General features: G+C 48.1%; 1 protein-coding gene across 7 annotated transcripts in view; it reads right to left on the bottom strand.

Annotated features, from left to right (window-relative positions):
- Positions 1-4,745: 4,745 nt before the first annotated feature.
- Snrk (SNF related kinase) overlaps positions 4,746-18,779 on the bottom strand; it is a 54,197-nt gene continuing 40,163 nt past the window's right edge. For 6 of the 7 annotated variants that reach the window (XM_087560264.1, XM_087560260.1, XM_087560262.1 and 3 more), the window contains 4 exons: positions 16,848-16,989; positions 12,486-12,698; positions 10,320-10,454; positions 4,746-8,137 (listed from right to left, as the gene is read on the bottom strand). In XM_087560264.1, coding sequence (XP_087416390.1) covers positions 6,976-8,137; positions 10,320-10,454; positions 12,486-12,698; positions 16,848-16,989 — 1,652 coding nt within the window. In that variant the 3' untranslated portion in view covers positions 4,746-6,975. The remainder of the gene's footprint in view (positions 8,138-10,319; positions 10,455-12,485; positions 12,699-16,847; positions 16,990-18,779) is intronic. The other variant, NM_138833.1, reaches the window with a different exon arrangement.

Raw genomic sequence — 18,779 nt, 5'->3', positions numbered from 1 at the left:
TTCCCAACCCACAAAATGGAAGGAAGATACTTTTCTTAACCCTGGGAGAGTCTTTGTCCAGGTTTGTTCAAGTGGGCACCAGGGCTGAGAATGGAGGCCACTGTCCCCAATTCTCTAAGCGTCTCGAGGTCTGGTAAGGAGGCAAAATGGGGCAGAGGACAGAGAAGAGTCGGGTGGAGAACCAACTAGTGCAGGACACTCAACGGTCACACAAAATGGTGACCAAAATAGGCTATGCACTACCCCCAAAGACATTTTAAAAGACTGAAGTAACTGTATTCTGATGGAAAGACAGAATCCAGCCAGAAAACTCAGCAGGCACTGAGATGGGAAACCACCGTACTTGGAAATTAAGCCCCTCGCAAAATGCACACAACATAAAGATGTATTTGTTTGTATGTGTACGGGGTATTTGCCTCCAGGTATGTCTGTGCACCATGTGTGTCTTGCCCAAGGAGGCCAGAAGAGGGTACTGGATCCTTTAGAACCGGAGTCACTGATGGTTGTGAACTGTCATGTGGATTCTGGGAACTGAACCCAGGTTGTCTGCAAGAGAAGGCAATTCTCTTAACCTTTGAGCCATTTTTCCGGTTTAGTTTAAATGGATTTCTTACATCTCTGTGTAGCGAACAGACAACAGATGTTGAGAAACCCCAGGGGACGTTCAGTGAGTGAAGGTGCAGTCACAGACCAGGGTGCCAGGAGGAGAGGTTCAGGCAAGACCAACACAAAGGGTAAGACTCACCCGTGGGAGGATGCTGGGATGAAAGGGGAGGGAGTAGGTGATGGTAGTCTGACTGTTAACTTGACAGAATCTAGGATCCCCCAGAAGCCTAGCTGAGCACCAGGATTCATTGCTCTCTGCCTCCTGACTTGGAGGCAACATAACTGCTCCCGTAAGCTCGAGATGCCTTGGCTCCAGGGCCAGGATACTGAGCCAAAATGAGCCTTCCTCTCCGGTTGTCTTTATTGTCAGATATTTTATCTCAGCAGCAAACTCAGTACAAAGAAGTAGGCTCACTGCCATGAACAATCTGACTTGTGGTTCTTAGGTCTTTGGGACTATTTTGCAGGAGAAATATGAGAGTTTTGGAACTTTGGGTCAGAAAATCTCTCAAAATCCTATAAGCAGGGATCAATGGGCCATTCTGGAAGGCACCAGGAAGACAGGCATACTGAGAGAAATGAAGGCAGTGGAGGCCCCGTCTTAGTCAGGGTTTCTATTCCTGCACAAACATCGCGACCAAGAAGAAAGTCAGGGAGGAAAGGGTTTATTCAGCTCACACTTCCACATCGCTGTTCATCACCAAAGGAAGTCAGGACTGGAACTCAAGCAGGTCAGGAAGCAGGAGCTGATGCAGAGGCCATGGAGGGATGTTACTTACTGGCTTGCTTCCCCTGGCTTGCTCAGCTTGCTTTCTTGTAGAACTCAAGACCACCAGTCTAGGGATGGCACCACCCACAATGGGCTGGGTCCTCCCCCCTTGATCGCTAATTGAGAAAATGCCTTATGGCTGGATCTCATGGGGGCATTTCCTCAACTGAGACTCCTTTCTCTGTGATAACCTCCAGCTTGTGTCAAGTTGACACACAGAACCAGCCATTGCGCCCTCATGAGGTTCCAGAGACACAAGGACTTTCTTAGGAGCTAGGCTAGAGGCCACTCAAAGTGTACTCTAGCAAAGAATCCAGCTTCATCTATCCATCTTTCAAGACCCTGAGATGACCTTAAGTGGACTGATGTTGTAGATATTGTAAATTAAAATCAAGACCTCAATCCACGCTATCACCGGCAGGCACTATAGGGCCACATGACATCTGCAGGGTATTTTTATCTCAGTCAGCCAGATGCAGCAGACCCTGTGGCCCAGAGCTCTCAAAATGTCTTCACCCAACTCACTAAGTTCCCAATTTCTATCCCACACTGCCGTGGGCTACTCTCCGGGCCCTGCGGCGACACTATGGCTGGCCTCAGAAGCGACTGCCCTTCTAGCTCTCACGGCATGGGTCACCGCCATCCCAGCCCCATTCGACCATCCACCCCCTGTGGTTATAGTCACAACTTCCAGAAACCTGCTAAAATCAAAACTCAATAAGCTTGTAATTTATCAATCAGATTTATATCAGTGAATCCTCACCCCACAAAACAGCCACATAATAAACTCGGAGCCAACTGATATTGATATAAGCTGCCCACCTAGATAAGACAAATTGTCCTGTAGTTATCCATCCCTTGTAAGATTTTCATAACTACCTGTGGTTATTTAAAGCAAAAGCGGGGGTGGATAATCCTTCTACATCTTCATTTCTTCTTCTACTTTTTCATCTCTCCTGCCTTACCAGAACTCTACTCCCACCTTTCTTCTGTACTGCCCAATCACAGGCCTTGTCTTATCTTGCATCTGCCCTCACCTGCATAGAGACATCAATCCACAGTCTGGTTTGTTTGATGGAAGAAATTAAAGACAGTAGAACATTCACTCTATGACATGGCTACTCCACACCGGTGCTTTACATATTCCCAGTGAAAAGTGAGCAGAAAACTAGGCAAAAAGATCTTTAAAATCCAGTTTGATTGGGAAAAAGATTTCAAGCAAATTAAAAAGTCCCAGACAAAGCACGGGGACACCAGCACTGCTGTCGCTGTGGAGATTAGCACCAAGGAGACTTGTGCTCCTGGTGACATGCCCTAGGGAAAGACCCCACCCATGGGGTCTGTCCTGGGAAAACAGAGTGTAAGCTCAGGATGCTACTGAAGCAGGGGTGGTGCCCTGCTTGGGATCGGTTCACAAAGGCCATGGCACAAGGGCTCGAGCAGCACACCAGGCTGGCAACACTGCTTACACTGTTCTGCTTGAAGCCAGGCAGTCTGCAGCAGTCAGAGGGCCTGAAGAGGGTCTTGAAAAAGGTTACTATGTGAAGCTGTGTGAGGAAATCCAGTTTGCAGTGGACACACGAGGATGTTAGCGGTCAGAAGCATAGGCTCTCTGCTGAGGAAAGCTGCAGGCATGGAGTGCAAATGGCGAGAGAGAGGCTGTAGGTGCTGCAGGGCAGAGCTAAACGTCCCATTACAAGCCCCTGCTGCCAGCCAAGGAGCACAGGACCATGGCTCCTGTGTCATGTCGGCCTGGTCTTTCCTTGCCACGTACAAGGAAACGTCTCTTCAGGTACAGAGATGTTTATACTCTGAACCGCTGCATGCTGGACGCATGTTTATTTCATAGAGGCTCACAGATAAGACACGGCTTTGGGCTACAGGTGAAACGTGGGCTCCGGGCTTTTGAGATATGGGGGAACTGTTAAAGACTTTTAAAGTTAGACCGAACGTAGTTTGCATTAAGGCAGCCGTGAACCTGTGGGAAGGGGTAGAAATGCTGTGTTTAGACGCCAGTTGGCAAGGGCATGTAGGATCCAGGATCACCTAGGAGACAATCCTCTGTCCTTACCTGGGAGGATTATCTGGATTTAGACTTTGGGAAGGAGGTCTGTGAGGAATTAGAGATTAGCTGAGGTAGACCTACCCTAACAGCCAAATGAGCACTGAGCATCAGCACGCAAGCTCTGGTTCCTCTCTAGACGCAACATGACTACCTGTGGCTAGCCCAAGTGCCCCCTTCTCCGACAGGTGGACTTCACTCCTGAGTCAAAACATACCCTGCTGTCCTTAAACTGTCAGCCAAGGTATTTATTGCTGAACGAGACAAGTAACCAATAAAGGCCACCACCAGAACTTCCGCAGTTGCCACTTGAGGGAGGAACACCTCCCGGACAGGAAGAATCTCAAAGGCTTGAGAGACTGACATGCTGACTAGATGTATCTAGGTAGTCAGAGGTGGCCGAAATGCATCCCTGGGGAAGATATGAAATGTCTGGAAGGCTTGCTGGCGTACGGTCTTGAGTCTGCATGAGTTGGCTTAAGTCAACTTCGAGTCACCCTATTCGGAGGCAGGGAGGAGGAGGAGTCTAGAAGATGGCGCATTTCCAGCTGGAAGAGCCCCAACTTAGCAAATTCTCTCACAGGAGAGACGCATGTTGGAGCCTGGGCTGTGACTGCTTCAGCCCAGGGGTGAAGCAGAGGAAAAGAAAAGCAGCTCTTGACACAAGACCTTGTTTTGGATGTGTGAAAACAGATTGTGGAAATAGCTACACAATCCCATTGAATGCTCTAAAACCCACTGGACTATGTAACAGTCAAATCGTGCACCACGTGAGGTGCCCCCCAAGACATTCCAAGATCTGCCTCCTGGATTTTGCAAATGGAGGCTATGCTGACCAACAGACGCAGCAGTAAGAGGACCTAGGTGTGCCAGCAATGTGAGAAAGTGGGCTGCAGCGGGGACAGCTTTGGCTAAGGTGGCCTGTGATGACTAAGACAGGCCCCACGGCTGCCGGGGGAGGCAGACCTTGGTACCACAGTCAAGGAAGGGCAGAACATGTGCAGCCACACAAAGCAGACCGTGGGAGCCTGTGGCAATTCTAATTGCTTTGTTTGCTAACGTAAGGCCAAGCAGATGAAACAGAATTCAGTTCTGAATTCCTTCTGTCCTGATGGTTTAAAGGAAATGCTGCCTTTCGGATAGTGTACTAGGCCTCTCTGGGGCCACCCGACACTGGTGGGCAGGACTGTTTTTTCAACCCCACCAAATGATAGGAATTGAGGGCCCGTGGGAAGCAAACTGCATCTCCTAGTGCTGGACTGGGCATGTATAAAGCTGTAATCATTAAAAGAACACAGACCCGGCTTCTATTGCTGAACACCAGTATGTCACTTTATTATTAGATTATTTCCCATCTGTCACATACCTGTCAATGTTCACACAAGGAAAAAGACTGGCCAGACTAGAGGCAGCTGACCAATCGGCTGACAAGTGTATGCTCTCAGACACACCAACTCTGACTCCTCAGACATCTTAGTTCAGGCTCAGGACTTTTAAAATTGGTGTCAAGATTGTCACATCTTTAAATACAGATAGAATTCCAGAAGTACATAATTATATATATATACACACAGAAAAATACAAGACTAACTTTTCCCACAATATTTAATTTATACACTACTGTAACTCTATGTGACTTCTGAAGACAGGTTAGGGGACAAGTCACTGGTTAGAGCAAGGAAGTAGTTTGGTCCACTATTGGTGTGATGGTTCTGCTCCCTCCCTCTGTGACGACATCCCATGACACACAACACATGCACAGACATCCACTTGTCAACAAATGGGTAAGACAGCACTCAACAGACACTTGTGTACCCAGAGGGTCACCAACCACACACAACTAATAAGGCTATGACCCAGCTCTGCAGTATAATGGCCAACACTGCTGATCTAAAGTGAGCACCGTATATACACCTGAATATAAAAACCACTGGAGACCAAACGCGTACGACTGAGTTCAGAGGCGCTGCTCCGAGGCTGGACGTGACCACAGAGGAGTATGTACATTACTTGGAAAGCAGCTGCGACAGTTTATTGCAATGCCCCGTATAGACATCTCTCCTGGCTCACACCGATGTGGCTCTGCACTGAGAGCCACACTGGCTTCTGGCCCTTGGAAGGTCCCTGCTTAAGGATTTCAAGCAAATGTGCTCTATGGCTTCACTCACGTCTACCCTCACAGCTCTCAACTGTGTGACTGTCACACTGAGGGACTGCAGCTTAAAGCACAAGCAGTTAGCTAGCTCTAGGAAGGATCTTAAGTATCATTTTACTTAGTAAAGTCGGGTTACACTGTGAAGTTCTGAGTAATATACACTAACCCTAAAGAAGCAGTCACTGAGCACGGAAGAAAAGTGGTGGCCTGTGTCCTGCCTGCTCTGACTCACGCTCAGGTGCAGCTGTCACTCAGAAACAGGACAGCAGCTGAAGAGTGAGGAGAGGACCCTGGCCAGCTGCACCTGCCCCACAGGCCGCTTGAACACTGCTTACAAACCCCCTAGGGCACCGTGGAAAGCCCAGCATCTGGGCTTCCCAAGATCAGGGAGGACAGGCATCGAGAGAGGATGCCTGGGGAGAGGAGACAGCTATCAGTCCAGAGTCGTTGGTAGGGAGAGGACGAGCTAGAGCTCTGCGTTCAGTGTGTGGTAGGAAGGCAGCAGGATAGACTCCCGAGCACTACCCTTCCTGAGTAGTTTCTCATCAGCTGCTCTTCACAGCTGAGCCAAACGCTGCCATGGAATGGAAGAAACCCGAGGCCACCTCACCACCGAGCTCCTGGAAAGCCACCCCAGGAAGTTCTGACTTTGCTGCCTGCCACCTGTGTGCACTGTGGCTACTGCAGCAGGCCCTGTGCTTCTCGATCCACACAGGTTTGAAGGAAACCCCGCCTTGTGTCCTCAGGGGAAACTTACACAGAGCCTCTTTTTTTGTTCTGTCAGACAGACATACACACTCTAAATAGAGTTAAGACTTGAGTTCACCTCATCGCCTCACAAAAGATTGTCTCCTTGTAATTCTATGGGGTAAGCTGCCTCACAAACTAAGTAGCTGATCTCACCTACTACAAACAAGAACACTTCTGTCAATGAAGATATGAGAGCCCCAACTGCGTTCACAGTCATTTAAGACAAACAGGTGTGGGCGCTCAGACTGTGGCTCTAAGGTTCTCGGTGCACAGGCCCCGGGCGGCTGGCCTGTGGGCATCGCATCACCACGTTATTGCTTTGGTTCTGTCTCGGGCACCAGTGGGCCTCAGAGCATCGAGTTTCCCTATCACCGGAGGTCAGGACAGGAATTTGGGCTTTTCACAAGGAAACGAGAGCATTTCCCTCCAGGTTAAGTGCAGAACATGAATTTCTAAGCGCTCCATTACGTTGGGTTCCAGATACACAACTTCATCCTGGTCATCCACACTGAAAATCATGAATGTAAAATCACACAGTAGACTTTTCGGCTGGAAAAGAAAAGTAGCGTGTAGCAGCATGCACAAAGACCATGCATTGTCACGTCAGAACAGATGAAGTGAGCACGCTACAGCTCAGATGACGTGGCAGCAGCTGGCGGGGCTGGAGGCGCAGAGCAGCCCTTCCTTGCGGCTGCGTTGGATGTTCACGGAGATGGTCTTCTCGCACAGAGGTAGCTGGAGCACGTTGTTCCTCAGCTTCTTGGTCCTCACAGGGTCAAGGTCAGCAGAGGGGCCGGGGCCTGGGGCACTGATGCACATCTTCCAAGTGGACCTCTCCTGCACCTTCACGCTGGACAACAAGGCCTTCTGCGGGTCCAGAATGTACTTGGCGCCATGGAGCTGCGAGCCTAGACACAGGCTCACGAGTTTGAGGCTCTGCACAAGCTCTGCACCACGTGGAGCGGCAGAGGCGGGGGAGGATGAGGAGGAGTCAGGGCCTGCACAGCGCCTGGAGGAACCTGCTGTACCCGATGGGGTCCCACCTGAGCCTCCCTGGCCACTGCCGCCCGTGCCCTGCTCTCCTGGACTCGCCTTGTCCACACCACCACCGCCGCTAGGTTTGCTCTGACCGCCACCATCGCCCTCACTGCCTGGTGGCCCCTCACTGCTGTCACGCCGGTGCCACGAGTAAGCCAAGCCACTGTCCTTGTCCAGCCGCCGGCGGCTCTCAGAGTCATCATCGCTGGTCTCAGAGCTGCTGCAGCTCGAGCCACGGCCCTGGCTTTTCCTGCGGTGGTAGCGCTTGTGCACTGTGCCTGGTGACGCGATGTTCATCTTCAGCCGGCTCAGCTTGGGTGGTAGGTTCTCGTCCATGTCAAACTCGTCGTCAGACTCGCCTTCCTCGAAGATCTGATTGAGCACCGGGGCACTCTTTCGAGATGTCAGGCGGTTGGTGACTGATGGCTTCCGGCGCAGCACCACCTGCGTGGACAGGGACACAGGCTTCTTGTCCTCCTCATCTTCCTCTTCATCTTCTTCCACCCTGAAGAGACACTTCCGCCCACTGGCTGCGGGCTTCAGGCTTGCGGGTGGAACAGTGGACAGTGCTGGCCCCGCCAGCTCCGGGAGCTCATCTTTCTTGGCAGGGTCACACAGGCCTTTGCTCCTGTGGCCATTGAGGACACTGTCACCAGCCCGAGCAGGAGACTGCGGGACTGTGGCATGTGACAGAGGGGTGGCAGTGAGATCATCTTCAAGGTCTTGGGGAACATCAATTTTAGTTGGCCACGACTGCCTGTGTGACAGAGGAAAAAGAAACTGTCATGGAGTTGCTGGCCGGTACTGGGGAGACAAACAGATCAGGGTTTGTTGCCCAAGTGCTAAGAACCTGCTCTCACACACTAACCACCCATGGAAAGTCAGGTGCGGCAGGCAGAGCACATGTTGTCCAGCACCATCACAAGGTGGTGGATGGAGACTGGAGAAGTTCCAGAATCACTGGCCAGCAACACCCCCACAGATGGCAGAGAAGACCCTGTTTCAAAAAGGTACAAGTGAGGACCAAAACCCAAGGTGTCCTTGAACCCCACAAGGAAGCCATGACATACATGCCTTCATAAAGTTGCATGCACACGGAGCTAGGACAGAATTCACACATCATACCACAGCTGTCAGAAAAAACATGGGGCAGACAGATGCTGGGGGAGGCCCAAGCTCACTGTGAACTTCAACACCACACTTATACACATACCTGAATACACGCACACCTGCATACGTGCTCACGCATATATCCAGACACACACGCACACCTGCATCCATGCCCACATTCACACCTACAAACATGTATATGCTGTCATCTACTTGAATGCATACCTACACACATAATCTAGATGCAGTCTCACATAGACACAAATGCTACACACATTCAATTATACACATGCACACCTACATACATGGAGAGGCTCATATGACACATTCATACACACAGACCATCTACATATGAACATCTACGTACGCACATGGGTGCACTGCAGCCTTATGCGCACAGTGTGGATAAGATCCACCTGGACTGTCCAGCACAGACTTAAAGGATGCTGTGCAAGCTCAGCACTGATCAGAAGACATGGAAATGGGTCAATGAACTTAAAGGGCAGGGTCTGGAGACAAACCTCTTCTCTAACAAATAGCTCTGCTGGTACAAATTCCCACACAAGGGTACTGGATAGCAAAACTGTTAATTAAACGCTGTCTTTCAATGTGGAATTGCTGGTGTGGGCAAGTTCTCTAACTACCCGAGGGGAGGGTAGCCCTCAGAACTATAATGACGCCAGAGGCACTTACAATAGCTACTTTGTGACCTACACTTGTAAATGTTACCCAGACATCTTCCCCCAAGTTGGCGCAACTGTAGGGAGGAAGAACTGCCTGCCTCTGCCTCTGCCTCTGCCTCTGCCTCTCTGCCTCTCTCTCTGCCTCTGCCTCTGCCTCTGCCGGAGCTGGGTGTTCACTGGGGCTGATAAGGCCACCAAGTGGGGAAATAGTCAAACAGTGGGGCTTGCAGGCCTGCAAGTAAGGCCTGCAGTAGAAGCTAAGGCAAGGCGCCATGGAGAAGCAGGAACAGCATGGCAGGATGCAGGCTTGGATCTTCTCCTGTTTCCACAACTTAGAGCAAAACCCAGAGGACCACAAACACCTGTGAGTGAGAGCTCTTCCCCCACAGCTGTCACTGTGTGAAAACCACAGTTTCTTTGCTCATCTTTCCTCAGCATATATGACTCGCCTGTCCAAAACGGCAACAAGTAGTAGAGCCCAACAGGGCAGAGACCACATCTGAACAGAACAGAGCAGCAAATGAAACTGTCAAAGGTTAATGCCACTGAGTGCATAGAAGCCACTGCTTAGTTAAAGTCAGTCACCCAGAGCTGTGTGGGAATGTTGTGAAATCTAGTCAACAAAAGAGGTGTCATGACAACCCTCTTCTGCAGGTAAAGAACCAAGACTGGTCACCCAGGCTTGAAGGACAGTAAGGGTTCATTCTGCCAAGCAAGGCTGAGGACCGTCTTCAGTGAGGGCTCTGGTCTAACTCACTGAGCCCCTCCTCACAGCCTCAGGAGGTCAATGGTGGTACTCAGGTAAACCAGAGCTGTTATGTTCCTGAGAGTAAGCAACTAACTGAGCTGATGGTCCAACTTCTGAAAGCCTAAATGCTCCCTACTTAAAAAAAAATTCTTCCAAGTGACCATAGGGTTACCTCACTGCTCTTGGAGGAAATCCTGAAGGAAGCAAGAGTGAGATGCCCAGGTGTTGGGAACTCCCACCGCTGCATACAGCAGAGCAGCATGGTGTAACCTCAGCGGAAAGCAGCCGTCCACATCATGAGGGCAAGGACCCTCCTACTTGGAGAACTATGAACCATCAACAAACAGTTCTCTGTGTCAAATGTTAACTCACTAATATCAGTGAGGTGTTTTTCTCACCTGAACTGGGCCTTGATGTTGCTGGGGCTTGCAGACCTGGTCTGTATTTCTTTCTCTTGCTTTTCTCGCAGGATCCTTTCAGCAAGTAAGAAGTAAGTGGCGGTGATGTGGTTGTACCTGTTGGTTTCCAGGGCTCTGAGGAAAGAAAGCAAAAAACAATCAGAGGCACAGCTAGGTTTTTACAAGATTAAAAAACAGTATCGTCTAATGATGTCCAATATGTGGGAAGGTTTTAAAATGAGAAAAACACAAACTAGAAAGAACAAAGCCCTGTAGTTGTTTAGGTTGTGACTGAAATCTGAAGAAAAAAGGAACTGAATAAAAATGTTCAGAGCAGCAAGGAAAGAGCAAACTGCAGCAACAGATGGACGGTGTCAGTGTCCCGGACAGAAGAAAAGGCACTAAGGCTTCCAAGAGCAGTGTGTTTTCTGGAACCGTGGCTGGCCTGTGACGCTGGGTTTTGCTGAGGAGGAGAAACGGCTGAGGGCAAGGTCCATGCTACCTAAGGCACTGTGTGAGCAGCTGTCAATCAGGATGGTTGCAGGAGTTCTACTCTTGCATCCACTAGCAGTTTAGGCACTGGAGAGCCAGTGCAATCAAGAGGAGGCTGCTCTCATCCTCTCCCTGAGTAAAGTCAATGTGTTCCTGTATCCATTTAAAGAGCAATGCTCACAGGACACCGTGTCAGGGCAGGCACCATGGCAGTAGGCCTTACCCACCTCCTGAGCTGGCAGTCAGGGAACAACGGCACAAGGCTTAGGAATACGCAGCTCTGGTTTCTTTAAACCTCTGGCCTGGCAAACTGCAGTGTGCATGAGGAGTCTGGGTGTGAGGCCACTATAGAGAAGCAGCACGAGGAGTCTGGGTGTGAGGCCACTATAGAGAAGCAGCACGAGGAGTCTGGGTGTGAGGCCACTATAGAGAATCGACAAGTGTCCTGTGTTTCCTCAGGTCATTTAAATGCTGGGCACAAACTTATGAAAACTCAGAAGCATCTGGACCCTGCAGAAAACGAGAGCCAAGTTCAAAAGCCTGGCTTTATTCTTGCAAATATTTATTTTTATCCTAACTACAGATACGACCCTTCCCAGAAAATAGAGCTCCCACTGGCCAACATGGAGGTTTGCCCTACATGCCCAGCCTGTATCAACCTTTTTCCCACGTCAGAAAACGTGAGATGCTACAGCCAGACCTAAGTGGCCATCCCACGGTTGCCTCTCTTTGCTGCTTTCCTGAGTTGGGGCACCTGTCTCATGGAGTACATGAAGTAACCACTCTTCCCTGTGGCTGTGCTCTATCTGCTGTTTTCAGTAGGACCTCTGACCACGCCTTGTCATCAGAGCAGACAGACAGAGCAGGGCTGCTGTCACTCTGCTTTCCTGCTTGCACTGCTAAGGTAGGAATGGCTCGTTTTGACAGCCTTCATGAACAACTGAGTAATATGCAGGTTTCGGGACGGTGCAGAAAGGCTCCAAGGAGTAGACAGCAAATCCTGTAGGCTTGGGACCACTCATCCCATCCTGCTAAGTACAGTGCAGCCAGGGGCAGCATGTGACAGCCCCACTGGAACCACCCACACAAAATGCATGCTCAACTGTCATGACACTGGTCTCTGCACTCACAGTGCGACCCAGGAACGATGGGGACACTTCCACAGACACTGTGTCACTGACACTAACCACCCTACTCTACTCCTCTCCACAGGCACCAAGAGAGGCCTGGCAACACCTGACAGGCTTACCTGTCCTCTAGAGTGAAAGGAAGCACAGAGGCTCACACACGGGGCCTGCCAGGGCCAGGGGTGCTAGAGGACAAGGACGCATGGCTGCCAGCCGGGGGCTCCAGGCGGGGGCTCCCTCTGTGCTCTGTCCCCACAGGCTTGGGTCTGACAGCCTGGCTCTACTTCTTATTTGCTCCCTGCTTCCTGATGGCCAGGCAGTGTGACTGGCTGACTTACTGATGCTGCCACCACACCTCCCCACCAAAACAGACTACATCCCCTTAAACTACAGGTCAGAAACAAACCCTTCATCCCTTAGAGTGCTCTTTGTCAGGTGGTCAGTCACAGTATTAAGTAAGCAGCACGGCCTGAGAGTGTGTAAAGGCCATGGGAATCAAGACTCCTAGACCCCAGTCTGTCCCCAGTGCTGACAAGCGCAGACATACTCTACGATGGCATCTCGATCTGCGATGTCCCCAAGCACCATGCGCTGGATGATGCTATTGTGCTCCTCTTCCGAGAGGTTCTTGTAGGACACGAGGGGAATGTTATACTTGGTGGCTGGTGAGGGGTCCACTCCCTGGAGCCAAGGGTGGCTTTCAATCTCTTCCAGAGAGGCTCTCCTTTTGGGGTCTCTCTGCAGCATCCGTGTGATGAGGCTGTGAAGAAAGAAAGGGAGCCCATTACTGAAGCGAACTGTTGCAAGGACTAGTAATGATGGCTGTTACCAACAAGCACTGTTTCTTACATAGTCACAAGCAATTTAACTAGGTTCACTGACAAATGACAAGCTGGTGCCACAGTATTTATAAAACAAAACAATCCCAGCCTCTTAGTGTACTGATGAGACGTAACTGGCAATGGACAGAACCTGTGCTTCTGAAAACAAGCTGGCTCAGTGCACACCGGAGACCAGCGCTGGCCAGCTCGCTCGCGTCACAGGAATGAACGACTCTCCTGATGAAAATAATACCATGTAAGACATTTTTAGGAGTGGACTGGCAAAATATAAACATGGATGCTTGACAGCTAAAACCAGAGTGAGAGCAGGGACCGTGGGGACAAACAGCTGGCGGCCTCACGGCTCCCTGCGTTGTTTGTGAGCTGCACTAGGCTCACGGGGCTGGCCACAGTGGGCAGCAGCTACTGACGGTAGGTCAAGAAAGCTCACAGGCCATGCCCAGTGAGAAACAAGAAGGAAATCCACTGTTCAGACGAAGGTGAGAGGAAGATGTGTGGAAATGCACAACTCCTTTCTGTAGAATGTAACTTAAAAGAATTCCTGAACAATGTTTCAAAACTAATACAAATAAAACCCACAAAGGAAGTTAAAGTGCCAGGAGCAAGACCCTAACACAGAGTAAATCAGAATGCAGATACTGGGAATGTACAACACACCACACCCACTTGCACATTAAATGTACCTCATAAAACCAACTCCAAACTATGACCAGGGAACAGAAATAGGCAACATTATGCTAGACAATCTTGTGAAAAAAAAATAAAAGGGAACTTCTAAAAGTGAAAAATAAACTGTAATTAAAAAAAAAACAAAAAAAAAAACACGGATACATTTAAGAAATTAAATGTAAGAGAATTCATGAAATAAATATAAAGCCAAGACCTCTGTATGTAATACATGAACTAAAACAAATGTAATTCGTTATAGTAAAATATAAAATATGAAGACAGATTTTTGTCTCTAAGCTGAGATAGAAAATACCAAGAAATAAGATGAGACAGAGTGGAGATGCTAACACGACGCTCACAGCAGATTCAAAAGGACACGGGAAATGAGGAACACATATCTGAGGAGGTAATAGCTGAGAATTTTCCAAGTTCATGCAAGAGTGCGAATCAAAGGCCAGGGAGCCCAGCAGCCTAAGCATAATAATACACAGAAGCCCCAGGAGAAAAGCAGAAATCTGCAGAAGGCGCTGTAAGGTAGACATCTGACTTCTCAGTGACAGCAACAGCTTCTTAGAGACACTGGGAGGACATCTTCATGGCTGAGAGAGAAGAACCAGAGGTTTAACTCAGCAATGACTCTCGTGGTCACACACAGCAGTGAGCCAGCCCCAAGGAAGCATTAACCAAGCGATGTTTCCCAAAAGGAAGGACTCAACTGTGGTAGAAGAACAGACTTCAACTGAGAGGAGTACAGCAACGTTTGTGCTAACATCTGGATGATTATCAACATCTGACTACATAAAGTGTCAACTCAGTTATAAAATCACCACATACTAGTTAATAGTGAGGAATCAGGATTTTAAAGTATTTTAGAAGACAATAGAGATAAGTATTAATTGTAGATTTTAAAAAAACTAAAATAATGGCTTACACCTCCCCAGCTAGCTGAGGATGAAGCATACGGTGGGAAAGGAAAACCCCACCACCCAGGGCAGAGTCAGGTCAGAAGAGATGTGTACGAAGACCCCACATCTGCAACCACGACTGATCTCAACAAATGCAGGTAGAGCAAGATCCATACCCCAAGGACCAAGGAAGCCCTGGGTCTGGACTGTTAGGAAGGGGAGGGAATGCCACAGGTGCCGATCCAAAGACAGGCGTGGCCCTCTCTAGACCACAAACAACTAAGCAAGAACAGAAGGCAGAGCAGTTTGCAGCGCACCTGTATCTAGTAACTCTACCTCAAAACTGTCAAAGCAAAAGCTCACAAACCTTCAGGAATAAAATGAAGCCACCATCACAGTAGAAGATAATGTCAGAGGTAACAGAAGCAGTGAAGAAAAAACTCTAAATGCAAACGATTTTGAACAATTCGTGAGCTTGACCTTAAAATGTACATAGACCTCTGGCCCCAACTTGAAATACATTCTTTCAAGAACTCAACTATAACAATTACCTTCACGATGGACATAAACAAGTCTGAAAAATCTGAATACATGGTAATATACAGACTCTATTTTAACTTAATAATCAACAGCTGATTAGAAATAAAGCCACACTGTGAACAAGGCAGGTGTAAGTAAGAGAACGAAGATGAGGAAAGGCTTCAAGTTGAATAGCGAAGGCCTGGTCATGCCCAATGTGGAGAGGCTAACCTGTGTCAGAGGAGTTTTAGTCTTAAATATTCTAGGAGTGAAGGAGATTCTGTGAGGTGCATAGAGTTCTGAATAAGAAAGCACCCTCGTTAGGCAGAGAATTGGCTGACAGGAGGACAGGAAGAAAGTACAACTGTGAGGGAACACCATCAGAAGCCAGACACGGAGGAGACAACGCTGCAGACAGCTTGGTGACAAACAAGGAGCATCCACGCAGAGTACAGCCCCAACAGTAAAGGCCTCACAGTCACTCAAGGAAATGCACAGGAAGTTAGGAAAAATGGACAGTTCCTTAAAACGCCACTCAGAAAAAGACATTAGGAAAGGTTGATTTTGTGTGTTTTTCTCTGAAGGGAAACACAGAGGCAGTACCTCAGATCTTAGGAATGGGAGCATCCATGTTGATTCTATAAATGGTGGGCTTTCAAATGACATAGTTGATGTAAAGTGAATAGATATGTTTTTGTTTGTTTTTAAATGGGAGCAGGGAAGATAATCTTGAGCTATAAATATCTAACCTGCACTTGGTGTACACCAGCTTCCTAAGGGCAACAGTAAGAGCTGGGACCTAAAGTCACCACTACACACGCACGCACACAAGCTTGTGTACACACACTCACACATGTACACACTGGCACATGTCCACACACACAGAGGTGCATGTGTGCACTTGCACTGGAAAACACGATCCAGCATAAAATCAACAACAACCACCAGTACAGGAAACAGAGCTTCCCAGAGCCCTAGGCTAAAATTACCATCAGAGCCAAGAAACAGAGAACGCCTTCTATGTGCTACACCCTAAAATCATCATCACCAACAACACATAAACAGCCTCCATGTGCTCCAGTCCCAAATTGCCACCAGCACATCACCATCACCACCACACACACAGGGCCTCTTCTGTGCTCCAGCCTGAACTCTGCACTTTGCACTATCACCTCGCAGTTTTCACAGTAACCCCATCAAGTACACTTTTCCACTGTCACGTGAGCAGTAAGCAGAAGAGCCAGGATTTAAGTCCACAGAATTCCATGCCCAAGTTGGGACTCTATCTGAAAGAGAACCCTCAGTTGTACATAGCTTGTCCTTACAGCTTGTTGGGAAACACTCAAAACTTTGTTGATACAGAAGGAAACATTTTAATTGGTAACTACAATCTCAGCTGGTTCATTTAAAAATATCACAAACTTCAAACAGCCCTTTCACAGGATTCTCTCTCACACACAGATGATGGAGAAACCTCAATGTGCCGGTCAGTGCTGACTTCCCACAGTGGCACATAGCAAAGCACAGCTTTACTCTGCTGAGGAAGGACGTGTGAACATAAGACATGCTGTCATTAAGATGTGCTACCGTGACAGAGTCAGGAAATACCATGGAAGGACATGTTCTTGCCAAACAGGAAAGCCCAGCTCTTCTGGAAGCTTCAACAGTTCCACTCTTGCTTTCTGCTACTGAAGAAAAATGCAGTGGCCAGGGAAGGTCTTACCCACCACTCTGGAGGCTGAATGGCAAAAAGGATTTCTTGAAAACATGGGTAAGAAATAAGCAAGAATGTTTTGCATTCTCCTGTTGGATTTCTTACAAAATACTAATAGGTGCCCCAAACAACAACAGAAACTTAATCTCATAAATAAATGAGTCAAATCCTTGCCCGTGAAGGTGTGTCAGGTGTTCCTGACATGTTGGTGAGTCAGTTTCTGGTAATGGAGTCCCTTCATGAACACATGCTTTACTTACTCCCTGCACCCTGCAGACACACGGGGCGGCACAGTGTACTTGCAGTCCATGATCATGGTCAGCGTCTCACTGTCGTTGGCTTCTTGGAAGGGCGGCTGCCCACACACCAGCATGAAAAGGATCACACCCAGGCTCCATATGTCTACAAACCAAAGGTGACATTTAAATACCGGAGTATCTAGAAAACCAGGAACATCAGGAAGGGGAAAGGTAAGAAAACAAGTATTTTATTCTTAATGTAAAAATATTCAGAGCAGACTACAAAATTTCAACAGAGCTGGTTTAAGCCCTGTCTGATAACAGAACTAGGAAATAAGTGTTGCCATGCTTCTAAGCCACGGGACAAGGTACACTCTTCCCTGACTGTGGTGCACCCAGCATCAAAGATGTTAAAACTGTGAAACTGGAGAGGATTTGCCTGAGGTCGGCATTACCTCAGCTGTTCTTGACCTTGTCTGGGGTGGTGACTGGGCCACATAACTCCTGACAGGTATAAAGGGAAGGCTCCAGCTCAGAGACATACTAAACACAGTTATCATGCGAATAAACAGTGAGAGTTGCTCATTAGGACAGGGAAGACATGGGGGTGGAGGGACAGAGACCCTGAGTTTGGTTCCCAGCACCCACACAATGGCTCATATCCTCCTGTAACTGTAGCTCCAAAGGATCTGACGCCCTCTTCTGGCCTCCATGCACACTGCACTCATGTGTACTACTCAACCCCCAACACACACACACTATTTTAAAAGGTTTTTAAAAAAAATTTTTTTTTTAAGAGGAGAAGGAGTTTCTTGGCATTAAAGTAATCCAGTACTGCCCAGTTTTGGACAAACTTCTGTCCTGACAGGATCCTGCCCAGTGTGAAGCTGCAAAACTAACAATGGAGGAATCAACACTAACCAACCTCCTTTCAGTGGAAAAACAAAAGCAATGCTTTCTTTGAACTTTTTTTTTCAGGAAAAAAAAAGGATTTAAAAAAAGCATAACAAATTTTCATTCCAGAAATGAAAAAATATGTGAGCTACACACACAAGCACACACAGGCTCAGACGAAAACCTAGGTGCTATGAGGCCTGCCATGACATCACGTCACACCTGCTAACAGGCAACTGCTGTTTTCATGTAAGCCTAAAACACCCAAAATAATGGAGGTTCCAAGCTAGGAAAATTAAAATTTTTAATCATTTCCTTGATTTAAATGGAAAAGAAGGGCAACAAGTGAGAACTAACCCATTCCCCACAGTGTGGCTTCTCAGGTGTGTGTGTGCTTACAAAGAGCAGTCAAACAGCAGCAGAACAAGCCACTGAAATTAAGGCACGTATACAGACCACTTGGTCTAATCCCTAGAACATACCTAGCCTGCTCTTGAAGTGCATGAATGGTCTGACCTGCAGGCTGCCTTGACAGTGGATCTTAGAGGTCTCTAACTTAAGTAGCTTCAGTAATGACTGCCAACCACACTTATTCTTTAAATAGCCATTGAGAAGTATCTAAAACTTTAAGATTTTTAAAGGAAATGTATGTTACTGATATTTAACTTCAACTCCGCTTGTGTGAGTTTTAAAAGATTTATATTTGTATATGAGTGTTTTACAAGTGTGTGTGTGTGTGTGTGTGTGCGTGTGTGTGCGTGTGTGTGTGTGTGTGTGTGTTATGTATGCCACATGTATGTATGCCACATTCATGCAGTGCCATGGAGGTCAGAAGAGGGTGTCAGATCCCCTGGAACTGAAGTTACAAACAGCTGTGAGCCCGGATAGTCATGGACTCCATTTCCTTCTTCTGTAGTTGCCTTGGTTACCATGTCTTAGGACAGCAGTAGGAAAGTAACTAAAGCAAGGGTCGTTTCCTCAAGCACATGACCTATTTTTTTATATAGCGTTTACAGTAGCATTCTGTCTGCTTCGTGTTAGAGGGACAGCTAAGAAGAT

This window comes from Rattus norvegicus, chromosome 8 (assembly GCF_021556685.1).
Source record: "Rattus norvegicus strain SHRSP/BbbUtx chromosome 8, alternate assembly SHRSP_T2T, whole genome shotgun sequence".
NCBI lineage: Eukaryota > Metazoa > Chordata > Mammalia > Rodentia > Muridae > Rattus > Rattus norvegicus.
The sequence above is the reverse complement of the archived record's forward strand: the minus strand, read 5'-3'. Positions and strand labels throughout refer to the sequence as shown.